Source organism: Vicia villosa, unplaced genomic scaffold (genome assembly GCF_029867415.1).
Source record: "Vicia villosa cultivar HV-30 ecotype Madison, WI unplaced genomic scaffold, Vvil1.0 ctg.000733F_1_1, whole genome shotgun sequence".
Taxonomy (NCBI): Eukaryota; Viridiplantae; Streptophyta; class Magnoliopsida; order Fabales; family Fabaceae; genus Vicia; species Vicia villosa.
In genome coordinates, this window is record NW_026705329.1 from 491,086 (window position 1) to 517,446 (window position 26,361).

The 26,361-nt window shown below is 32.8% G+C and overlaps 1 protein-coding gene and 2 long non-coding RNA genes across 15 annotated transcripts; 2 read left to right on the forward strand and 1 right to left on the reverse strand.

Annotated features, from left to right (window-relative positions):
• Nucleotides 1-8,732: 8,732 nt before the first annotated feature.
• LOC131630778 (uncharacterized) lies at nt 8,733-16,748 on the reverse strand. Of its 3 annotated transcripts, none has more exons than XR_009292482.1 (5): nt 16,456-16,748; nt 16,252-16,357; nt 10,452-16,069; nt 9,678-10,370; nt 8,733-9,097 (listed from the first exon to the last, which is right to left on the reverse strand). It is a non-coding gene; the product is annotated as an uncharacterized LOC131630778 (long non-coding RNA). The 3 variants fall into 3 exon arrangements; XR_009292481.1 differs by having other exon boundaries at nt 9,678-9,815; nt 9,958-16,069; XR_009292480.1 differs by having other exon boundaries at nt 9,678-16,069.
• LOC131630777 (uncharacterized) lies at nt 11,243-14,491 on the forward strand. 3 transcript variants are annotated; one of them, XR_009292479.1, is made up of 6 exons: nt 11,243-11,383; nt 11,914-12,072; nt 12,310-12,481; nt 12,568-12,703; nt 12,903-13,474; nt 14,354-14,491. It is a non-coding gene; the product is annotated as an uncharacterized LOC131630777 (long non-coding RNA). The 3 variants fall into 3 exon arrangements; XR_009292478.1 differs by having other exon boundaries at nt 12,903-14,020; nt 14,293-14,430; XR_009292477.1 differs by having other exon boundaries at nt 14,293-14,427.
• A 4,223-nt stretch (nt 16,749-20,971) lies between the features above and the next one.
• LOC131630779 (phospholipase D gamma 1-like) lies at nt 20,972-25,502 on the forward strand. Of its 9 annotated transcripts, XR_009292488.1 has the most exons (11): nt 20,972-21,267; nt 21,628-21,692; nt 21,792-21,841; nt 21,960-22,034; nt 22,474-22,620; nt 22,694-22,774; nt 22,867-23,043; nt 23,144-23,255; nt 23,961-24,251; nt 24,345-24,517; nt 24,729-25,502. XR_009292488.1 is itself a non-coding variant. In XM_058901522.1 (7 exons), the coding sequence occupies exons 2-6, from the start codon at nt 21,681-21,683 to the stop codon at nt 22,927-22,929; spliced, it is 378 nt and encodes a 125-aa protein (XP_058757505.1). In that variant the 5' UTR covers nt 20,972-21,267; nt 21,628-21,680; the 3' UTR covers nt 22,930-23,043; nt 23,144-23,255. The 9 variants fall into 9 exon arrangements, 1 of the variants encoding a protein (XP_058757505.1); XR_009292486.1 differs by having other exon boundaries at nt 21,628-21,841; XR_009292487.1 differs by having other exon boundaries at nt 21,960-22,620.
• The last annotated feature ends 859 nt before the right edge of the window (nt 25,503-26,361 follow it).

The window sequence follows — 26,361 nt, forward strand, 5'->3', positions numbered from 1 at the left end:
GAATCTTTTGTGTTTTTTGATGTTGTGACAAAAAGGGGGAGAAAATGTGATAAATGATCTGATTTATGTTATCAGTTGTTGCTGGGAGAAAGTCTCCACATTTCTAACAGAACTTGCAAGTTCTATGTCTTTGAGTGTTTTGCAGGAAGTGAAGATCTTCTTAAAAGCTCAACATAAGAAGCAAAGACATGGGGAAAAGCAATTTTGTATGGATTCAAGCTCATGGAAATTGAAGCAAGCTGAGTGCTATGAAGCTTCAAGATCAGAAGCAAGAAGGAAGAATGTTATGGTATTCTGATGATAGAATATTATCTAACTCATTCTTATTCCTTAAATGTTCTGATGCTTGTTTTAGTTCTAAATATGCTCTGAAACATTATTGTTTTTGCTCTGATACATATTATATGTTCTGATACATATTTTATGTTCTGACTCATTCATGCTCTGATTTTTGTCGTTTAGTTTGTTCTGTAACATTTCAGGATGTAGAGATGCTCTGATGATGCTCTGGTACATTCAACAATGTTCTGATACAATCTAGCATGCAATGATTCAAGAAGAAATTCAAGCTCTGAAGCTGTCCTATGGAAGCAAGAATCAGGAGCTATGAATGTTCTGAAGTTCTAAGCATATGTGATCGTCTCAACTGAAATGGAAAATACTCAGGGAAGTCCTTTTATTATAAATTTCTTCCAGTATTTATTTCAGGGGGAGATTATTTATCTCAGGGGGAGATTGTTAATTTCAGGGGGAGACATATTCACACACTATGTTTATATGCTTATGCTATAGCTGTGTAATTGTCTTTAGTCATCTGATATTCTGATCGCAAATTCATATCATTTATATATGTTTTTGTCATCATCAAAAAGGGGGAGATTGTTAGAACAAGATTTGTTCTGATCAATATTCTTAGTTTTGATGATAATAATGTATATGAATTTTGTATGAGATAATGTGGTACTCTAATACTATGCAATTTCCATTTCAGGAATTATATAAAGAGTATGCACAAAATCAGAGCAAGAAGCACTGACTCAGAAGGTTCAGCATGCAACATCAGAACATGGTCTGGCAAGACATCAAAAGATGGTCAAGCAGAATCAGAACATGGTCTATGGAAGCATCAGAAGGACTTGAGATCAGAAGCAGAAGCACTGAAGTTCTCATGGTATCACGCTAAGAAGCACTTCAAGGTCAGAAGACAAGAAGATGCTCTGCACCAAGCTGTTTGACTATGATGATATTCAAACGTTGTTTACACAAACATCAGATCAGAAGCAAGTACTAGCTGGCAGGCTACGCTGACTGACAAAAGGAACGTTGAAAGCTATTAAAGGCAACGTCAGTAGACACAGCGAAAGCAAGGCTCGAGGTAGTTGACAAAAGAGTGAAACATTAAATGCAATGCTATACGGAATACACAAAGCATTAAATGCTCCCAACGGTCATCTTCTCAAACGCCTATAAATATGAAGTTCTGATGAGAAGCAAGGTTACGAACTTTTTTGAACATAACACTCGATCCAAAAACGCTGAAACGCTGTTCAATTCAAAAGCTCTCAAACTTCATCTTCAACCTCACTACATTGCTGTTGTAATATATTAGTGAGATTAAGCTTAAACTTAAGAGAAAATCACAGTTGTGATAATAGCTTTATAAGAAGCATTGTAACTCTTAGAATTTGTTTACATTAAGTTGTAAGAACTAGAGTGATCAGGTTGTTGATCAGAATACTCTAGAAAGTCTTAGAGGGTATCTAAGCAGATTGCTCCTAGAGTGATCAGGTTGTGATCAGTATACTCTAAAAGACTTAGAAGTTGTCTAAGTGGAAAACCATTGTAATCTTGTGTCATTAGTGGATTAAATCCTCAGGTGAGGTAAATCACTCCAAGGGGGTGGACTGGAGTAGTTTAGTTAACAACGAACCTGGATAAAAATCATTGTGCAAATTGTTTTTATCTTACAAGTTTTAAAGCTACACTTATTCAAACCCCCCCCCCTTTCTAAGTGTTTTTCTATCCTTCAAAAACAAATAAGATTTTGTAGTTGTCTTGTTTTATCAAGTAGCATAACTATTATAAGCAAAATTGTGAAAATTAATGTACCTGCACTTTGATCCAAGTAATGTTGTTTGATTTAGTCCGTGATACCTGTGCGTCTCTTTGACTTCGGAATACTTGTATTGATCTAACAAAATAAAAGCATATATTTAGATCAATCTCACAAATAATTAAATATATAAATATACATGAATATTTAGAACGGTCTCACTTACCTATCAATCATTTTCTTCATATCTGGATAATTGGTCCACTCACCATCTACTGAATTCAGATAATAGACCACTTATTTTATAGGATCGATAGCAAGCAACAACCAGAGTGCTCTATAAATTAAAACAAAAGTTTATATGAAAATTTTGCTACGCAAAAGAAACAAAGATTAGATGAACCAAGAATGAAAAACTAACCCTATTGGTCGAGTATTATACGCCCAAAGATACAAGCTTTCTGTATTGTTGGTAGCCATGAATATCTCGACTAAGCGTTGTCTAAATGAATCTGGTTATCTATCAATTGTCTCTCCGCTGACAGGGGAGGAAGACACGAAATGGAATCTGTTTGACAATTCAGTCCCGCGCATCATTTTGTCATACAACAACCTTAAATAACAACATAATAAACATTAGACTATTTTCACTGAAATGTGTAAATAAATTGTTCAACTAATTAAATAATATATTCATTGGATTATCGGATGTATGAGTGAATATTACCGACGCCTAATTGTTCATGCTTAAAAATCTCTTCCATGTCCTCTAGTGCAACTCTTTCGAGGAATTCAAAACCAAAGACAGCTTCATCCATATTAATTTCACGAATAGCACCTGTCGTCAAATCTCGCATATCCACAAGAGTTCCAAGCGTCTGCTGCTAGTATCGAGGCACAAAAGCACCTCTTTTTGCCACGGCCTTCAGAGGACCCTTTTCCTTGGGTGGTACGCTACGAATTTGCTGGCTCACTTGTTGTGACCCGTGAGCAGATACCTAAAAATCATATAACTTAGGTAAATTATAAAATCATGCAGTTTTAGATTCAGATCATATAATTAACATTTTAAATGTACCTCTTTTAGTGATGCAACAGACTCGTCGTACTGCAAAATCCCTTTACCCTTAATTGCGGGTTTTGAAGGAGTCTAAAATTATCATGTAAAAAATAATTAACATAACGGTTCAGAATTGACATTTGAAAACTAAATGATTCATAATGGTTTTCAACATACCTCATCATCAATGAAAATGAGTTCCGAGGGCCATGCAACAAATGACCCTATTGCATCTCGCAGCAATGTTGTCTCTGAGACCATGTCAGGTACCGGTAGAAACGCATCGTAATCTAATTCAACATCAACCGATACTTTCAAGTGTCCATCCGGGAGCGGTCTATGGTGAAGTAAATCTCCCAAAGTGTTGTGCACTTTTCCCTTGCCAACTAGGCGATAATCACGTGATGATAAGTATAGTTGGCAAGATGAAATACCCTAAACCAATAATAAATATGTTACTGTTAATTCAATAATAGAAAGAGGTGGAAAAAAAGGGAAACTTGAACAATATAGAGTCATTATCATTACAGAAATAGAACAATTGTAAGAAAAAAGAATTTATAATTACGTCGGGAAATTTTTTTTGACAGTTGATACTAGCTTTATCACTAGTTTCTTTCACCGATGAAGTATTGCACTTTTCCCTCATATATATCCCTTTATCTCTCTGCAATTCAGAGACTTGTGCTTGTAAATCCTGCAATTTTTGCATCACTTCTTCATTGGTAGGATTTCTTCTCCTAGGATGCTTATAGAAAGAGGTTTGAGTCACACCATGACCTTTACCCCTCACCCGACCGGGATACTCAGGAACATCTAGTGCTCTACTAAGTACGCTCCTATTATCCTGGTCCTCACCGGTGGATACCGATTGCGACATGGTCTCCTGTAATTCATTTACATTTCAAAAATTATTAGTGGAGATAAAAAAATCAATTATATATTAATAAACATTTGATTTAATTAAAGAGACAATGTTGTACTTACACATTCATCATAAACTTTTTGAATACAGGATCAACAGCTCGATTCTTGCCCACACGAGCTTCCTTCCACAACACATGTACTGGAAGTGAGGTTTCCTCGCTTTTCGTCTCCTCTAACTATGCATTGACACAAATGATAAGATCGTCAAATATAACACATTTAGACAATTAATAAGAACGTAGCATTTCTATTTACTTACAATTTTTTCCTCTAAGCGTGCATATCCCAAACGCCCTTTTTTGTATGGATACGCGGGTTTTGATGCTCTCGCCTTATTTTTGGCACTCTTTTTCTGGAAATCTTTATCTCTTTGATTTACAAACTCAACCCAATCTTCATCTTTAATGAAGATCTCATACTTTTTTGGACGTCCTGGGGCCTCTTCAAGAAAATTTCCTTCTTTATCCTTAAGAAAGGTGTTTGTTAAAAAAGCTTTCCACCCTCTATGTCTTTTTCTGGCCAAACAAAGTATGTAGCGTTTACGCTCATCTGGTATGTTAAAAGACCTCTGCGAAAAAACATACGCATAGAGTGTGTTAGTATAAGTAATTTAAAAACATTATCGTCAAGATAATAACAACAACCATATATGATACCTTAAGCTCAGCCCAAAGCATATCTTTTTTCTCGTCCAATGGTTTACTTTTCATATTCCATTTAGATACGGAGATTGGAATATGCATACGAACAAGTGTACCAACGTAGCTTGTCAACTTTGCAGCATTAGTACCAATTGCTTGGTTATCAGGATTCCATTCTAAATTATATATTAATCCTTTGTCTCTATCTCGAATGATTCCCTTCATAATGGTGATGCCTCGTGCAACTTCTCTTGCTGAAGTATCAGTTGGAGGATTTGTATCTGAAGCATCTCTATCGTGTGAGTTTCCTTGTAAGTTTTCTTGATTACTAGCCATTTGACCTGTATCAAACAAACTAAAGCACATTAGTACACTATTACTATTTAAACATGTATACAAGTCAAATGAAAGTCAAAGTGACTATGTCCAAGTAAATCGGAATCGAAATCGGTGAAATCAGAATAAGTGTCAAAAAAAGAAAGTTGTCGGAATTGAACGAAATTTACATGGCTATGGTAAAACGTTCTCACAGTCTAAAAAATGAAGTCAGTTTTCCGAAATTTAGACCCTAAGCCCGACTTTTGATTATGGACAGAAGCAAAACCGATAAAAAAACAGTCCCAAAATGCAAAGATAAGTGCATGAGCAGCTCCGGAATCGTCAAAATAGTATAGTTACATGTAACGAAGTCGACAAACGGATACATGGTTTAAAAGTTATGTACAAAACGAAAATATGCACCAAAATCGGATATTTGTGTCATTTTCTGATTAGCTCGAGTTTTGATGTTTGGAAATGGTTTAACAACTATCTTGAACTCATCGGTAGATGACACAAACCTCAAATGACAAGTATTTTAACAATCGGCGCAAAATTGAAAAAAACTATACAAATTGAATATAAATATATATACACTAATTGAATAGGAATATATAACTATACAACGGTTTCTCTGCATCCCTTACCAACCTCTCGAACATTTTGGGACAATCCTCAAGATCTTCTTCAAGTGCTTCTGCAATCTCTTCGACTCTATCATGATTGTATGTGTCTGTGCAATCGTCATTTGAAGCATACGTCGTATTATACCTCGGTTCAACATTCCCGTTACTTTTCTCACCATGCAAATTCCAACATGTATAACTTCTATCAATTCCAAACCGTATTAAATGCGATGCCAACTGATCCGCGTCAACCTGACCCCCATAATAGCAACCCAAGCAAGGACACGTCATTCGACTCGAGTCTTCGGCGTGCGCAACCATAAACTTAACGACTTCTAATACCCCTTTCTCGTACTCTTTCGACAATCGATTTGAATGCATCCATGTCTTAATTAAGCTAAACAAAAATAACTAATTAAGGCACAAAACAGTATAATGCGTTTCTGTCAAAACGCAAAGTATACCAGTAATTTGAGAAAGAAATTTTCCTAATCATAAAGTAGTTATGCTTGCTTATTAAGAAGAAGAAGAATACCTGATGTTGAAGTTGAGGATGAGAGGCAAGAGCAGCGAGCGTTGCGAACCGAAGCTGAAATAACAAACAAAAATATTATTAACATCAAACTCACAGCATCAAATATCAAATATCAACATTCACGGAAAATAGAACTAAGAAATCACTTTCTTAGAATTTTGATCGGGACTGCATCAAATATCAAATATCAACATTCAAATCAAAATCACTTTCTACCAAATTCAATCAATAATAGAACTAAAAGTGAAGATATCGGGTTTAAGTCCATTTTCTAAACAAGTTTAAAGCTTCTAATTCAATCAATAATAAAACAAGTTTAAAGCTTCTAATTCAATATCCGGGCAGCAACACATGTTATGTCATAACACTCATGGAAATCTTACGGTAACTCAACGATATCATTTAAGCTACATTACCATTATTTAAGCTACATTACCATTATTTGCATGAATCTATAGAGCAAGCATCAATACAAGTAAATGGTTTATACTTAAAATTGTAAAAATTTCAACTGAAGATAGCAACAATACGATAATTATTGAACCATTTGTTAGGTTTCATTTGCAAGATTTCAAAAATTGACAATCTCAACGAAAAGAAGCCCATAATTAAGTCAACAAGCCGCTATTGCATCAAAAGGTAACAAGGTATGAAATACCAAATACAAATCCACAGACTTGTCAAAATCTTATATGTGAGTCTCAAGTTAAAAAATTAGTGTCTCTCATCTAAAGTTTGCAAGAAAAAGATCTTCCTCACCACGAAGGACCTTGGGAAATTGTACAATTTATATGTATATGGAAGAACCTATACTATTGATGCTCCTTCCACGTCTCAAAACTTTGATATCTCTATTCCTATTTTAAGCATTCTTATCAAACTAATGGGAGATCTTAGGCTTCCTATCAAAGTGAGAGTGTTTAAGGGAAAATGTTGTGCAGTGCATTACTTAATGAATCACAGGCTTTTGCCAATAAAAGATCATCGAGAAGAACTCATAAATCAAATACAGGCCTTTAAGAGTGTTTAGGGTTCGAACCTACGTTTTTTCTCGAAGGAGTACGAACGGCGGCGGCTAGTTGTTTTGGGAGTACGACGACGGAGGGAGTACGAACGGCAGATGACGAAGGGAGTACGAACGGAGGGAGTACGAACAGAGGGATTGTTGCGATGAATAGAGGGATTGCGTCGCGTGGGTTGGTGAGAGACGGCGAGAGATGTGTTGCAGAGGGAGAGTTAAAGGTTTGTGAGAGACGGCGAGAGATGTGTTGCGTGGGTTTGTAATGAAGGTTGAGGGGTGAGGTGGAGGCAGTGAGGAGCGAGGAAGAAGACAGAGGGACTTTTTGTTTTCTGAAACAAATAGCGTGTTTTAGTTTTATGAAATATAAAATAAAAAAAGGCTACCAGAGCGCTTTTAAAAAGCACTTTCATAACCCCCCCCCTATACCAGCGCTTTTATCCCAAAAGCGCTTTCGTAGACTACCCCCTATAAGAGCGTTTTTAAAAGCGCTTTTATAACCCCCTCTATAAGAGCGCTTTACAAAAGCGCTTTCATAACACCCCCTATAAGAGCGCTTTTAAAAAGCGCTTTCATAACCCCCTATAAGAGCGCTTTTTTCCGTGTTTTTTAATTTTGTTTTTAGCGAAACCTACGAAAGCGCTTTTCCCTAAAAGCGTTTTCGTAGGTGTGCTGCTAAAAGCCAAATTTAGCGTAATGAAATAATATTATTACTTCATTATACAAAAGTTTTTTCAAGAAAATTTAATCAAATGTTCTTAATTTTGAATTCAGTATTGAGAATGCAATATAGTCATGTTTAAAACTCGACATTCGACTCTAGAAATAACTAATTCATAAGAAATCAACTTAAAGTTTTGTGTAAACTTACTCAATATATAAATTATTAACATCTAACGGAATTAAAAATATTAAGAGAAGATAATTATCTATTTTGAGGATGTGACCTTACAATTATGTGCAGATGATATATAATTCACAATTATGATTAAGTTTCAACTAATACTTGAGATATATATGAATTCATTAAAAATTTGTTAAGCAAAGGTATTAGTAGTAATAATTTGTAATTAGACTTTTTGAGATAAAAAGGAGACCCTACTATTAATACAGCTGGTTACAACACAAGTGACAATCATATCAACAAGATTTTGCAAGATAATTTCTAATTACACTTTTCTTTTGTGATTGGTGACTTGACCTTCATCCAACACTACTAGAAATACGCGCTGCGGATTTTAGCTAAATTTCCGCAGGAAACACGTTACCAGTGGATTTTCCTGCGGTTTATCGTCCCCAGCTAAAACCTTCGTGGGTAATATTTTCGGCAGGAAATTCCGCAGGTAATTCCGCAGCTAAATCCGCAGGAAAGCGACCGCAGCTAAATCCGCAGAAAATATCCGCAGGTAAATCCGCAGGTAATTTCTATCTCAAATTTAATAATTTTTAATAGGTGAGAACTCTAGCCAATGATGAATTAAGATAGAGCATTATTATAAAGATAAAGACAGTAGTTCTGCATCAAAATAAAAAATAAATAAGCCAATTATAATAATAAAAAATTATTTATATACACACGATATTAATATCCATAGCAGAACAGGACAATAAACAATAACATTAAGTTCAAATCTCACTACAAGCTAGTGGTTAAGTCTATATTAAACAATAACTAATTGGTGTAACTACTTAAGAACTGTTATAATTTGCAAATAAATTTACTTGGCCTTTATTGCTAATTCTCTCAGAAAGATTTTCTTCAACCCAGGATCCCGCTTCAGCAACGACTTCGTCAATACCCATTATCATAGCTGTATCAAGAGCATCCACTACTGTTGCCCCTAATCCCCCCAATCCATTGGTTCCATGTTGGCTAACCGGCATAAGTTCATCATAACCCAGAAGCACGTTGAACAAAGCTAAGGATTGGTTGATGATAAGAGAGAAAAAGCCATGTTGTATAATTAAACAAGCAAATCATGAAATTAATCTATGTTTACAAAATATTATTAAACTATTATAAAGCTATGTTTATTAACAATTAATTACCACAATATTAATTGTTAACAAAACTTAAAAACAAAATAAATCATTTCAGCTGCAACAAGGAAACAACAGCATGATAAAAATCATTTAAGTTCTTTACACAGAGAGACCTTTAATAACAACTGTTAAAAAATATGAAAAATAAAAGAGATCTTCAGCTTTAAGTAACCTTTGAACATTCAACAATATTATGAAAATATTTCAAAACCTAAACCTATAAATATTTGTATAGTTTCTCATGTCACAGTATTCATTAATCATGTGCTTGTGTAACTATATTTATTATCCAACAAGCACTAACTATATGTTTTTCACATTAAGGTATCAAAAGCTTGATTGACTGAAAACAGAACTAGACTGAATTGGAATTGGAGGTTGCATCTTATTGTATACTAGTATAATATATAATCATTTGTGAACATAATCTTATTGTATACAACATCAAATACTTACAGTTGAGTGTCTTCTGTCATAATGAACAACATATCGCTTCAAGTCTCTAAGCTCAGAAACATACAACTTTGCTTCAGCTTCTACTCCTTGAATGCCAGCAGCTCTAAGACTATCCTCTAACAAATCACTTTGCCATGGCTTGGTTTTGTGAATAGATTGGGCAAAGCAAAGAGAATAGTATCCAGAATGTTATACATAGTTAAACAAAAACGTTAAAACAGTTAGAATTTTCTAACACAAAACCGATAATAGACACGATAAGAGTTATATAACAATGTACCTAAAGTAGTTTGATACATTATCTTTAGAGAAAGTGCTAGCAGCTGGAAATGTCAAGTAAATTTGCTGTGATCCACTAATATTTTGACAGTCTGCCTTTCCCATGAATTTTGCCGCATCTTCGGCCAAAACCACCGCATGCTGCCCATGAGGCCAATAATCACAACATAACAAGAATACAACTAAAGTAAGAAAAACTCAATCAATTTCTTACTTAAAGAACACACCATTGAAAATTCTATTTCGAAATCTAAACCGGTCAATTAGCCGAATGTTGTTTCTCAACCGAATCAGCAGCCTCGTCAAATTGCAGCCTGACTTACCATGTTGCTGGCTCTCAGCTAGGTAACCTTCTGCCTGTAAGGCCTTTTTGTACTTATCATAGCTAGGATCAGTGCTTACTGCAGCAGAAATCTTAATTGAAGGTGTAAAACGTTAAAACAGAAACTCTAGTTCAAAAGTAAGCAAATACGGAAATGGAAAGTGTGTATGTACCTGAAGAAAACTGATCCAAAATGGGTCCTTGAAGCTTGTTCCTATCAAGCCAAAGTTCTTGAAGGTATCTCAAATTTCCAAGCTTATGAGGTAATCTACCAGTCAACCTATTGGACTGCAGGTTAGAGTTCTCTCTTCTATTCTCTCAAAATACTTTGCTAAGGCTAGAGTTCTACTTGTTGAAATCCCATAAAAATATATTCACCCCCTCTCCCATGAAAGGTCAGCTCAGGAGCATTTCTCATTGTTCTCAGGCAACTTAGCATCCCTTTTCAAAGACTTCTAATCTTAACATATTAGTTGTTTATAAAGTATAGTACGGCATGCAACTTTTCTATGCGGTGGGAATAATCTTCAATGTTTATCATTTCCTTGGTGTATGAAGGCACTAACTTGAAAATTTGAAATGAAAGCAAAGCAACAAATTTATTAATGTCCATCTACTATCTACTATCTATCTACTATCTATCTACTATCTACTATCTATCTACTATCTACTATTCTACTATTCTACTATTCTACTATCTACTATCTACTAATCAATTGACCAAACATCCCAAAATATCCTTTTCTCAACATTTTATTACACATACAAAAGGGCAAATTCGTAACTAACAAAATAGCATACTACTTTCAATATACAAACCCCATGTGTTTGGTTTTCATTGGTCCACTTTAAAATATATTTTTCCCTCCAACCCAACCTTACCCTTAATTCAGACACTTTCTCTTTCTCATAGCACTATCTTTCCCCTCTCTCTCCCGTAGACTCTCTTCTCCCTCTTTTTTCCTCAAACCCTAAAATCCTGCCGCCGACAACAAGCGTTAACCATGGTTCACAGATGACTTTGTAATCCATATTTAATGTTGTTTCTATTTTCTTCTTCAATTTTTCCGGGCTTTTACTTCAACATGGATGAAGTTAACTCAAGGTAAGTTTCTGCACGATTTTCCATTCATTTTGTGCGCGATTTCCCTTTCTTTTTGGTTTCCATGTTGTTTTTGTTTTTCAGGTTTTGATTTCCTTGCAAACTTGCCTTTGGGTCATTCCATTTTTATAACTTTGCTGCTAACTCGATTAACACTGGCTTCAATGACTTTTTGGTTTTGATTTTCCCTTTTTATAGTTGATTTGAGTTGTACACTGCTCAGGATAATGAAATAATTTAGTTGATTTGAGGGGTTCATTGCTTTTTCAAGTGACATTTCTTATTTTGACGGTGTTAGAGAAATGGACAGTAACAATGCTTTTTCAAGTGACATTTCGTTATTTGACTTTGTACTTTGCATATTAATGATGATAATGTAAACAGACAGCTTTCTTGAAAAATATTTAATCAGAGATACCTCTTTGGTCACTTCATTATATGTGTTGTGGTGTTTAAAGTAAGACAGAAATCTTAGAAACCTCTCTGTTATGAAATCTATCGGTTGAATTTTAATTTCGGTATTTTGTATGCAGGCGACATCACACATACATATTGAAGTCACACTAGAAGGAATTGAAGTCTTGGTGAAAGGAATTGAAGTCATGGTGAAAGGAATTATATTAACCTCACCAACGCTGCACATGAAGCCACCTCAAGCATTATTAAGTCATTAAATTTGCTGTCATTATCAAGTTTGTCTCTACTCTTAGCTATGTTAATGAAAGAATATATCAATGTCCATTAAATTTGCTGTCATTTTCTTATGACATAAGGAATTCTAAATTTTATATATGAATTTCTTTTCAGTTTGAATAAGAAATCACTGTCCAAAACATATTAGCTATATAGTTAAAAGTAAACAATGTTGAATGGATATACCATTTATAGGAACAAACTTGGTTTTGATTTTTAAGCAACTTCCATCTCAGAGACTGTTCGACGTACATGTAAAGGCTACATGTGACATACATATTGATGACCATCATACAAATGAAGATATTGATCTTGCTATTGGAACGGTACTGCCAACAACTATGTGAGCTGCAGTTTGAAATTTCAAGACTTTTGAAGCTTCCTACCCTTATATTGTTTGGAAACTAGGTATGGAAAATACTACATTTGGTTTTGATACAGCTCTAATTTATTTTTCAGTTTTAGAAAATTCATTAGTTATAATATTACATTAGGTTTTGATACCGGATTAATAAATCGGATGATAATGTTTCTACTAAAGACACAATTTTCAGCCACCGAGATAAAGATAATCACCATCAACGTGCTCTCCTTCATATAGATGGTCATGTGCATTGTTAAAAATTTGAGGTAAGGTTTAACTTTTAATAATACACTCATCCTTGATCTTTCTACACAATCAATCACCAAAGAAATGATAAAACTTATTTACAATTAATCCTCGCCATGCTTAAGTTGATTTCCTCAGTTCAATTTGAAAATCATTTTTTAATATTTACTGTTGCATCTATTTACAAATGAATTAACTATGTCTTCATTAATACTGCAGATAACCGGGCTAGCTTTCTCAATGTTTGATCCTGACTATATGTATATTCAAAGGGTGGATAATGAGGTCATTCTTTTATAAAATAATTTCATGAGAAATGTAAAACTATCGAGTTCAATAAGATAACGCGGCATAAAAAATAATGAAAAGAGTGTCATTCTTAGTGCTGTCGACAAAGATATTGAGATGCCCTTACCACCTTTAGCTCTGACTCCAATTCGACATGGAATCAGGTGGGTTTGATTGGTTAGCAAAAACGCTTCTTTCAATAATGTCATGATTTCTTACCACCTTTTATGCATATATATATATATATATGTGTGTGTGTGTGTGTGTGTGTTATTTACTACTGGTCTACTACTGTTGGTATTCCTTAGTTATCTTACTCTATTGAGGCATTGCTTTGTATTGCTGCTGGGAGTTTTGATTACTTGGCATATATTTGTGCAAGTGAGGCCCTGTTGGTGGAGTAATTGAGAGGCTAATCAGAAGTGATTGTGTCTTTGCATTCTTATGTGGCTAACATATGATTCGACGGGAGTAATGATGTATATCTGGTGAAGAATTATTGGGTATGTATCTCTGGTGAAGAAATTTACTCTTGTGCTGATATTTCATCTCATACTGAAGTTTTAGCATATTTGACAGGAATTGACTCATATTCTAAATCATTCCATAGTGCTTTACTTTTACAGGAATTAACTCATTTATATTTTATTTGGTTTCTTTAACTATAAAAAATAGAAATGGTTCTTTTTATTCATAATGTCATTTTTTTAAGTTTATAACTCCATTTTCAATAAAATGCAAATTATTCAGAAAGTGGATTGCTCATCACAAATTACATTGTTTAAAGTTAAAAAATTACATTTTGTTAAAACTTATGTATTGAGAACTTAACTTATATCACATGAATATGTTTAAGTGGTTAAGTGCGAACGAGTGAGATTCAAATTATTGATTATGTAAACGATTTTGATGTTGTTTCAATTTCGATTTTGTGGTTCTATTTGAGCTTCACGGTTATGTTTGGGGTTCGCGAAGGTTTTCTGTTGCAAAGTTTGGATTCTAGCAGAGCTATTTCACGGTTCAGATTTTGCATTCGAGCCAAATTTTCGGTACAAGTTTGTTTCGATTTCAAATTGAGTTTTATTCCAGTTCAGAATTTGATTTACGTTGTCTGTTCAGAATTGGTTGCGTTTTGGAATTCTTGCATTTTTTCAGTTTCGACTCAATTACGGGTTCTACTATAGTTTAATTGTGATTCGATTTATAGGCATTTGTCTATTTGATTCTTCAGTTTTATGCATTTCTTTTCTAAGTTTATGCACAGTTTTATATCTATTGTATGAGTGCATGGTTTTATGAATGCATGGTTTTATTGTTATAGGTGTGTGTAACTATGCAGCTCACAGTATCTGTTTTGCACCATTCACTTGCACAAAAAACAGGAGCATCACTGCCAGGACCAGTTCCCTTATTCCGGTGTTCCTTTCTTCATCTCTTTATAGTCCTTTTAAACAAGGATCCTTTCACCACTCTCTATATTTGCTATCAAGTGTCGTTGCTTCTCGTCCGAAACATGTCCGCGTATTGCTGTCAACAATCTCTCCATGTACTGGCTGAGCAGACTTTGGTTTGGTAGCACCACAAGGACAATAGAGAATATGGATCCATCAATTGCTCAAGGACCAGATGATGAAAGACCAGCATCAGTTCAAAAGTTTGCCCAATTTGGTGCTGGCTGCTTCTGGAGTGTCGACTTGGCCTTCCAGAGGCAGCATGGTGTGACCAATATATACTCCTAAAGCTAACAATTGTCTTCCTTTTCATTACTGTCTATGCTATGGACAATATATTCTTATTCCTTTAAGTAATATATTTTTTCCAGATAAAACATGTTTCTTGCTATCTTATAACTACTTTGAGTTTTTGTTACATGGGTCTGTTTGTAAATTTTTACTATCAGCTGCTAAAGGTTAAGCAAGATTGGAGTAAATCTTGCATGGAACTTCTCTTATTACACATAGCTTATATGTAGACAATTATTAGAATGGTTGAAAAGGTTAAGCCTTCAAGCCCTTCTCCCGAACCTTGCAACCGTTCATGACTCAATCTGCATGTGTGTTTTGTAACTTGTGTTTTGTTTAATTTTAGGGTGGTGGTATGTGGACACCCAATTGACACACTCGGTATAAATAGACTTTTTTTCGGGACTCATGCCAAAATATACTTCACTAAACAAAACCTATGAAAAAACTACTTTATTGGAAAGGTGACAAAAGTGTGTTGGGATTATGTGCGTGTCTACAAAACATTGGCCTTAATGTATAAGGCTATTGCCATTTTGGTTTGAGAAGACTATAAACTTTTCCTTTTTATTCAAGATGGTATAGACTTAAAATGCAAGAATTTGATTTAATTATATGCACAAATTTGATTAAGGTTTCTATATGTAACTCAACATCATGTCCATTTCTTTGTGCAGTAGTATGGTGTAGAATGGATTTTTTTTTTATAGAAATAAAAAATACTGGTAATAAGGGTTGATTTGAAGGGAGGTCCAATTAGTAATGGTATAAGTTGTAACATATCACTTCATTTAAAATTTGCATACATATATTTAAATTAAATCTATATTGTTTTATTCATGGGTCACTAGCACCATAATACTTAGTTTTAATTAAAAAATACTTATATTTTAATTAAATTTTTAATTTCATGGGTCACTAGCACCATAATACTTAGTTTTTTTTGAAGTGATCAAGCCTTATAAATAAAAGATATGAACAAATTTATCTGTGCGGCTGCATGAGTCACTATCACCATAATACTTTTTTTTTGAAGTGATCCAGTCTTATCAAATTATCACCATAAACTTTTTTGTGGATCATTATTTTAACTTAGAATCTAATTTTCATACTATTAATATCTTATTAGTAAAACTTTTTTTAAATGGTTAATTTCCATTTTATATATGCAATTTGGTCAAAATACTTTACTTCACATTTTTCTATCGTTCAAAAAATACTACATCACAAATAATGCACCCGTGCGACAGCACGGGTCTCTGACTAGTTTAGACTATAATGATTGGAAAATTAATTAGAATTTCCACTAACCTGTTCTATCAATTGGAAAAGGGCTCGATAGCACGATAATTACTCCTACAAATTGTATTCCAATGAACAATAATTACTTCTTATCGGCAATAGTACGAAATGGTAATAACGACGATAATTCTATGCTAATATGCAAACCAACATACTAGCAACTAAGAAACACAACAGTAACAAATCAAAAGTAAAATAAAAGAGGAAAAATTCCAGTGAGGCATTTTATCGAATACCTTGTGAGCAAGATCGAAAGCTGCATTTTCTTCTCCTCGTCGCTTCAACCGGTAAGCATTCCTCCATTCTCAGCTTTATGATATCGTATGCTTGCTGTAACTTTAACTGAAATTTATATTGAAATTGAATCACAATCAGCTGTAGCATAACCCGTAATGGAGTAAAAACCGTAAAAATGCAAAGAATCACGAAACAAAACTAACCTGCTCTGAGTTGAAATTTCGAGCACAAACAGATTCTGAACCCCCAACGCGAATCAAATCCTGAGTCGATAACAATTCGAATCAGTTCTGAAATCCAAATCCAACCAATTCGAGACCAAGAGAATCTGCATCGTAGTTGTTGTTGTGTAAGAATTGAGAGGGAGAGAGCATGAGTTTGAGAGAGTGTCGCACAAAAGAGAAACCGAGAAAGCTTGAGACAATGCCCGTGAGAAAAAGTACTTCTCCGAAGAAGCGTTTATGAATAAGTAGTTTGCTTTCACCGAGGAAGCATTTTTAGCTTTTTTTGGTGTAAGCTGCATTTTTAGGTCACTGCATAAGTATCTTAATCCTTCTTTCCATTTACCTTTTTTTTAATTTTATTTTTTAAAATTTTATATCTATTATTGAAATACACCAAATTATATTATACTCCTATATAACTATATTTTTATTATTTTATTATAATAAAATAGATTTAAATAATTGTATCTTAATTTTTTTTTATTAATTGTAAAAATTAATTTTGACATTTTATAACATAAATATATATATCAAAAAATTTATACTTTTGTTTTATTAAAAAAATTTAAAAAATAACATTAAAATTAAAATTAAAAACAAATTAGAAAACACTATAAAAGTAATGAATAAAAAAAATAAATATTAAAAATTTCGATCTAATTTTTTAAATATCAATGATTATAAAATACCTAAAATTATATTTTAAATGAGACTTAAAAACAAAAATACACTTATAGTGTAAATTAATTTTACACAATCCTTACATATTTAAAAAACTTCAAATTCTGACTCATAACTAAAACAACATAGCATGTATAATTATAACTTCTTTTTTTTTTGTAAAATATTGTAACATTATTATTTACAAACCCATTACAAAACCTGTATGTCTTTTGTCAAAAATAATTTTATAGGTCAATTCATGCTACTATTACAAAAGTGAACCAAAAGCTTTGGGTGAAAATTAAGTGTGAATTTTAAATCAAAAATTAGTTTTTGATAAAATTTAAAGAAAATTTATTATTATTTTTAGAAAATATTTAAATCCATTAAGTTTTTTTTAAAGAGAATCATAAAATCTATTAGGCTTGAAAAAGAAAATATTTAAATCTATTTTATATTATTTTTTAAATTTAAAAAATAGAAAAACTAAAAATAAATTCGCAGCAAAATCCGCAGAAAGTTTTCCTGCGGAATTACCTGCGGATTTTGTAGTATAGTTTGATTTTACTTGAAACAGAATTCCGCAGCAAAATCCGCAGAAAATGTTCCTGCGAACTTACCTGCGGATTTTGTATTGTAACGAGATGTTTTGGTTGAATTACGTATTCCGCAGTAAAATCCGCAGGTATACCTGCGGAATTTCCTACAAATCCTGGATCCGCAGGAAACTTTATTTAATTTAATAATTTCCCAAGAAATCCGTGGGTATACCTGCGGAAAACATTTCGCAGGAAAATCCGCAGGTAAATCGTGTATTTCTAGTAGTGCAAGACCCACGAAAATTCTTTTTTGGATTTGATGTGATGTATGAATTATTGAATTTAAAAGCATATAATAGTAAAAAAATATGTAAAGAGATAATGAAAGCTTGTTGAATATATTTTTCTTTAATTAGTAATATATCTTACTATTGGTGCAATATAATCATAATACTTTGCACCATAGAATACAGAATCGGTCCTAATATTCAATATTTTACAATGAATATTTATAAACTAGAAAAAAATATATAACTGCCCAGAAGATTAGAAGCTGAAATAATATAAAGGAAAAAAAATAAAATAAAAAGTAAAATGACTAATTTAATAGACTGAAAAATGTACTACTAAATTTATAATGGCTTAATTATAATCCATAAGCTTCAATTCAGGGGTCATGAAAGGTGACTAGAGTTCAATTTTAATTTGTGTTGCTTGATTTGAACCTGCGTTGGACAAAAAATTGATTAATTATAAGGTCAAATTTTATGTTCCTAATGAAAATGATATTTCATTTATTTTTATTTTTTCTGTTTTTTTTATTTCTACTCCATTCTTTTAATGGTTTAAGTCTCCACAAAAAAATTATTATTGTGTATGATCATGACTTTACATGCGTATAAATTTTTTTGTGATATACTTGAAATTATGTTTGTGATTTAAGAAAATAGTTTTTAAAACTATTATTTTGCAAAAAATTCAATCTTTTAATTTTTTTTAATAGTAACAGGAGAATGCAGGCATGTATCAATCGATTGCTCTTAATATTTTTTTGTGAATCGAATGAAAAAAAAAGCAATTAATCAATTACATGCATCACAAAGATTTTATATTTTTTGTGAATTAATAGAATGAAAAAAGACAATTAATCAATTACATGCATCAAAAAGATTTTTAGTTTTGGCAGAGGAAAACTCGTTTTCAAGACTATCGATTGCATCATTTAATTTCTCTAATTTTTCTAATTAATTAAAAACTCTTTTTTTTCAATTTTTTATTTATTATCTCTCTCTCTCTCTCTCTCTCTCTCTCTCTCTCTCTCTCTCTCTCTCTCTCTCTCTCTCTCTCTCTCTCTCTCTCTCTCTCTCTCTCTCTCTCTCTCTCTCTCTCTCTCTCTCTCTCTCTCTCTCTCTCTCTCTCTCTCTCTCTCTCTCTCTCTCTCTCTCTCTCTCTCTCTCTCTCTCTCTCTCTCTCTCTCTCTCTCTCTCTCTCTCTCTCTCTCTCTCTCCATTTTTTTTCAAGTATATTGATTCAAAGCTACTATTTTTTAATTCATATCTCACGTTAATTCATTATGATCAATTCAGTTAAATAAATTTTTTAATTATTTCTTTTGTAGGTTATTATCTATGTCAAAATGGGAAGAAAGGTGTATGTTATGCTTGTGTTGCTAGTTATCTCTTTTCTATATACTCTCCATAGAAATTAAACATTTGGGAGGGGGGGTTTCTTAATTTTTGTCAAGCAAGCACAACCATAACCTTGAATTGTTTTATCATCATCAAAAATGATCAAAAATGGGGAGAATAAGAAATCAAGCCTTTAATGTTTATGATTTAGATGAAGACAACCCATAATGTGTAGACAATGATCAAAAGCTATAAGAATGAAAGATTGTATATAAGACTATCAACATTTGAACATTTAGAACTAAGGTATAAATATAAATTTCATATGTATTAGAACTAATCGTCGGTGATGTCACCAGTTGGCTTGCACATTGAGCATGTCTCGTAGAATTTAGCGAGATGCTCTCAAGGATCTCTCATAACTTGTCCGTTGAACGAGTTTTCCTTCAAACCTGAAAGTATAGAATTTTTAATATCAAAGGTTGTCGGGTTAGCCGACTGAAATCATAAAGATATTTGTCCCGCATCAGTCCTTCTGCAATAGTCCTCCAACGTTTGTCGTGGTAGAACACTCATCTCTACTATTTCCCCTTTTACTTCTTCGATAACTTGCAGTGCTTCTCATTTTACCATATGAATTTCACCCGTTGTTTCTTTGATTTTTGGATCAATCGGTATCAGTGCCAACTCAGTAGACGGATAAATATCAAATCGCCAATACTTTAATTTCATAAAATTGAATTTGGACATACAAATGAATGGGAAATGATAATTTTACCATAAATTATATTTAGTAACTTTGTAAAGACTATATGATATTTCAACTGAAGTTAGAATAATGGAGATTCGTGGACAATCATTAAGTCAAAAAAATCATGAATTTAGAACAAATAACCAATTATAAAGTGATGGCATACATGTAATATCATCTTTTTTAATGAAACTCTACTAGAAATAATCGTATTACCTGCGGAAAAAATTCCGCAGGTATACCTGCGGATTTTCCTGGGACTTTATTAAATAAAATAAGTTTCCTGTGGATCCAGCGTTGGCAGCAAATTCCGCAGGAATACCTGCGGATTTTACTGCGGAAAATATATTTTAAATATATTATCTAACAAAAATATAAAATCGGCAGGTAATTTCGCAGGAAACTTTCCTGCGGATCTTCCTGCAATTATCAACTTTTATTATCGCAGATAATTCCGCAGGAAAGTTTTCTGCGAAATTACCTGCAGATTTGACATTTCATTATTTAAATTTATAAAAAATATTTAATCATTATATTTTCTATTTTATTAATTATATTTATGATGTTTTTATATTTAGTTTAATTTTAATTTCTAATCTTAATTTTTTTAATGTTATTAATTATTTTTGTAATGTATTTTAGTTAATTTTTAATAAAATAAATAAATGGTATGTAGAATTTAAATTATTATGTATTTTAGTTTTAAAAAAAGAAAGAAATAGAAAGCTTGTCCGCCACATCCCTTCAATTTCTCATAAAAAAAATTTTCTTTGATTTTTTCAATTAATGATTTTAAATATTAATAAAAAAACAAATAAAAAGAAATAAAAGTGGAGAATAATTGACTAAACAATAAAATAGCAACACACATGGCAAAACAAATAAAACAAATAAAACATTTGAAAATGAGAACACGTGAAGATTTATTCAGTTTCTCTCTCTCTTCTCAAATGCGCTACCTTTCTCTTATGTCTCTCTTTCTACTTCGACAAAAAAACAACAAGAAAAGAAAATGCTTCACTGAAAATGAAATTCCCACACAAAATCTCAACCTTTCCACACTGCAATCGTGAAACTTCAACCAGATTTAACCAAAACGTAACTACAATCATGAATCATTTAAATCCTTTCGAACTCTAAACTTTCAGATCAAAAAAAATCCACCGTGCCGGTTTCTCTCAGGCCACCGCGAGCTTCATCTCCTCCAAGGGTGAGTATTCTTTTTGCCTAATCAAATAGTTTTACTCCTAATTAACTTCAAAGTCTTGATACTTTTTTTGTGAAGTGTATTGCTGTTATACTGTTTGATGAAATGTCTTATAGAAAAATTTATGACATGTATTTCTAAACTAGAGCATTTCTACATGTATATTTCATACTGATTCGAATAGTGCATGTTGAAATCTCCCCAGGTGTTGGATTTGGTAATGAATCACTTAACTGGACCAATTCCTACAAACATTGGAAATTTAACTCTACTTGTGAACATGTAGAAGAAATTCAATTATGCTAGTTCTTATTGGAAATTATTTCCTCTCTTACTTACACGTTTATGATATATTTATAACAGCGTGACAACATATCCGGTTCAAGATGATGCCTTGAAGACTGGCGAACTTGACTATGTCAGTGCAGGTATGCATGAAACTTATACGGTTGTTGAATTCTAATTGTTAATTTTTTAAGTTATTAACTGATAATATCATTTTATTTAACTATTTTTCATTATTTAAGCTGCACTTGTTTGATATTCCATAGCAGGAAACTTTCTAGGAATATCTGAGGTTGATACATCTTTTAATTCTATGACTTTGTTCTCCTTTAATTCCAGCCAGTTTGGCTGCTCTTATATACATGTGTTCTGTTGAGATGTATGATTAATATGCCTTCACAAATTTTCAGGTTAAAGTCGTCACCGTCCATGCCACCAATAATTACTTTGTGACTGCATCACTTGATGACACTTGTCAAACTCAGGTCTGTTTTCAGACACTTGTCTGACTCAGTTTCATGCATGTATGAGTCTAGATAGTTTAGCTGGAAATGTCATGCAAGAAACAGTTCATGTAACAGTACCGAGTTTCCACTTGTCTGACTCAGCCTAACCCCAGGGGACTGGGTGTTAAATGTCTGGATAGCTGTAATGTACTTTCCATTGGAGACATAAATTAGTAAGAGTGAGGGGAGGGCCCTGATATCCGTTCTTATTGTAGAAATATACTCGTGCTGAGAGACAGGAATTCTGTGTGCGCTTCTTGACATATTTGTTAGTTGGATTTTGAATGACAAATGGAAGTTATTACTGTAGAAAAGCCCTTAAATATAAACAAGAGAATTTCATTTTAATGCTCCTGTTACACATCTTGTATCATAGACTCACTTTGTTGTAAAAGACAATGATGTCGTTGGTTCACAGGTTATCGGTGCATTGGGAATTCCGGTTGAGAACTTATGTAATGGTTCCAAACTTGAAGGTGTTTTCCCCATTCTTAACACTAATGGAAAGCCCTTTAAGACTACTACAATTTTGAGCTTATCAATTCAGTATACTCCTGTTGATAAGGTAACCCTTTATATAAACGGTGTCGGTGAGGATTATATATGTGTTCCTAATACGTATTTTCCGCTTAGAAAAGGTGGAAAAGTTACACTTTATCAAGATGCTCATGTTCCACAAGAAAAGGTGGAAAAGGACATATAGCTGGGTGAAACGACAGGTTAGTAAGAAAAATCATTCTGGTATGTCTATCTGCATAATACTTGTTTAAGGAAAATGCTTACCATTTTTTGCTCTGTGATGAATTATTAGGAAGCTGGAACAATCTATTCACATCATCAGAAGACAGATGTCAACATAAGAGAAAGATTGTAGCTTTCATTGAAGGTCTTGATTTATGTTTGGGAAGATATGATACTCCTGAACATTCTCTCTTTAGGACTTTGCAGACAGCACACAAAGATGATTTTTTATAATCATAACTTTGAGGTAAGTCATCCATTTTGTTTTTATTTTCATTATTTTTCATCTTTCGGTAAGGTTTTGGTTAGATCTGACTGACTGAGCTTCTTTCATCCGTCTCTGCCAGTTCTCAACGGCAGTGCTACGGTTACGTCGTTCAAACGACGAGAGTGATATAATCCTTTTTGGTGCCATTGATGTATAGTACAAGCTCCAAAATGGCCAGAAGAAAATACTAAGTAAGATTATAATTTTCCAATTGCCATTGTCTATTCACAATTTGACATGAGTTTATGGTAATGGCTAAAGTAACGTGACGCGCTTAATTTAAGATATTAGAACTTTAAGGAAAGGAAGTCCCGCTTTATATAGAAAATGTCTGGACAAAAGCTAGAAGGTAAATATGAAAATATAAACAAAAGTGCATATATTATTTTAGATAAGATGCAAAATGTTCTGAAACAAATTATATGCTCGCAGAAATGTTAGAAATTTAAAAGGGCTAATGGTTTCATGGACAAAAGCTAAAAAGTAAAGTAAGTGAATATATGCTCTGCTGGAAAGATAAGCTAAGAGTTCCACTTTTAATGAATCACTATTAGTGAAGATGGACAGTTCACTAATAGAAGGATTAGGAGGAGATTGTAATTGTATAGATCTTGTGTTCAGCGCACATGAAGCTCTTAACCTTTTTATACTAAATCCTGGTACCTTAATTAATAGGTGCACTGTAGCTGTAATTCAAATTGTTATGTCTGAGTTTTCCTCCTAAACAGTCCTCGTATTCTTTAATTTTTAGTTGATTAAGACTATGGGCTCAAATGATGCTATTGTGCGAAGGCTCTTTACTCATGGTCCTATTTGAGAAAGAAAAATCCCGTCTTTATGATTAATAAAATACTTATAATGAAATTGTAATAAAAATTCAATGGATATTCATATAGGTGGAGCTTTTGCACTATACTCATTGATTTGTAGGCATATAAAAGTGAGTTTGGCACCCAATCAACAACTAGAGGACATGGAGCTTTCTAACTACAAACTTAAAATACCATCTTACAAGCATAAAAGAGCCAATAAAATTAAGCAAATGATTGAGCATAGTCACTTTGCCAAAATTGTTCTCTTACTTCTAGCTATCATGGGAACTTCCATGGTTATAGGAGATGGCACTCTCACTCCTTCCATTTCAATACTTTCTGCTGTTAGTGGAATCAGTTCATCACTAGGTCAAAGTAAGTACTTTATTTAATTAATGTTTTATTTTTTTATTATTATTTACTATGATATATGTTACTATTTTTAACTGTCTTTTTAAATTTTTTCAGATGCTGTTATGTGAATTACTGTAGAAATTTTGGTGGAATTGGTCTCTACAATTTATTTAAACATGACCTTGGAGTATTAAATGCTTTTAATCCAAAATATATAGTTGATTATTTCAAAAGAAATGGTAAAGAAGGTTGGATATCGTTAGGTGGATTCTTCCTATGTATAACAGGTGATTTATTTATTAGTTAACAATATCATATACTCTATTAATTAATTAATTAACTAATCTTGTTTTAATTCTAACTAATCATATATTACATATAATCATATGTTTTAATTCTAACTAACATTCATTTTAATTTCACTATTATAAGTTAATTAATCTCAATTAATTAATCAAAATTTCATTTTATTAATGAATGTGAATGAATAATTTGCAGATCCTTTGTATTGGCCTACATTTGACAGAAGGTTTCAGCATCAAAAGCTCTGCCCCATCACACACCCACGGTATTCAGCCCTTAGGCAATCTCTATTCAAAGTTAGAGACTTTTATTCTGATTATCTTTTTCAGAGTTGGTTGTGTGCTAATTGAAATGAAACGTGAATGGTTGGAGAGGGATAATATTGTTTGAAAGAAAGGCTTTTCGGTTGAGGAATTAGTGATGAATATCCAAAATACTCTCCGAGTTTCTTCCTAGTCATGATGGTGCAGAGGTGGCGTCTCCTGTTTTAATAATGGAATGGTTCATGAACTTTTATGGTGCAAAGAATTGGAAAAAGAGACCAATTGAGTGCATATGTCAAGCCGGGGAAGTCATATTTATGCCGAATGGATTGTGGCATTTGGTGATCAACCTGGAGGAATCTATTGCCATAATACAAACTATGTTAGCAGGTCTCCTATCAGGTCAACTGAACAATTTGGCGAAAGGAGCCTATCAGGTCAATTGAACAATTCGGCGGAAGGATCCTATAAAGAACATCCACTGCATTCATTTCAACATCTGCAACAGCAAGTGCATTAGATGGATTTTCACTCAGTAACCTAACAATGCAGCAATTAGAGTTAGTGCCTATTTGTACCAATATTTATTATTATTGTTTTAATGTTGTATCTTATTTAGTAGAAGCAATTCATATATCTAGTTGAAGGGACCCATATTTTGTAAATTCATGAGTTTTCACATTAAATTATTGCGTAAAAAAATTACAGTCTCATTTTATCAATTAAATTTAATTATTTTTTTTTAAATTTCGACATACATTAGCTGCGGAATTATCTGCGGATTATAGATTCCTGCGGATTTACCTGCCAATTCATTTTCCTGCGGATTTACCTGCGGTTATTTCCTGCGGATTTACCTGCAGAATTACCTGCGGATATACCTGCCGAATATATTACCCACGAAGGTTTTAGCTGGGGACAAGAAACCTCAGGAAAATCCGCAGGTAATGATTTTCCTGCGGAAATTTAGCTAAAATCCGCAGGAAATTCGAGTATTTCTAGTAGTGAAAGGCACAAAGTTAATTTTTCAACGGAATTATAAATAAAGGGAGTTAAGCTAAAACATAATTTTACGTGTTCTTCTCAACCTCTTTCTCACTAGAAATAGAGAAAATTGGAGGGATGAATTCTTATGAGTTTCTCTTACTTGCATACAACCTCATCCTCACATCATCACTGAGAGAAGTAGCATTGATGATCATCACTTAGATTTATATAATTGAGTTATTGATTATGTATTTTGCATGATGTTGGTTTGATAGTGTTGGCATATCTTCATGTTTAGAAACCTTGAGGATTTCAGTGTCTTAACAGTAAGTATATATTATTCATATAAGGGTGTGAATAAATCTAGGGAGAATGAAAATGACTTAGATAGCTTTGGTTACTCTTAAATGAGTAATTATAATTTTTAAGTAGTTAATAATTATGTTTATTCTATATTATAATTGATTTCAAAAGTATTGGATTGTAAAATATTATCAAGTCTTCTTTTAAGTATAATGTTTTAATTTTATAATTTATTTAAGGAATACAAATAAATTTAGTGAAATCCAAAATTAATT

Excerpts from the sequence above, each read along its gene's own strand:
- LOC131630779 (XM_058901522.1), top strand. Across the intron at positions 22,621-22,693 it reads AGTATACTCCTGTTGATAAG|GTGGAAAAGTTACACTTTAT; the intron begins GTAACCCTTTAT and ends CGCTTAGAAAAG. Across the intron at positions 22,775-22,866 it reads ATAGCTGGGTGAAACGACAG|GAAGCTGGAACAATCTATTC; the intron begins GTTAGTAAGAAA and ends ATGAATTATTAG.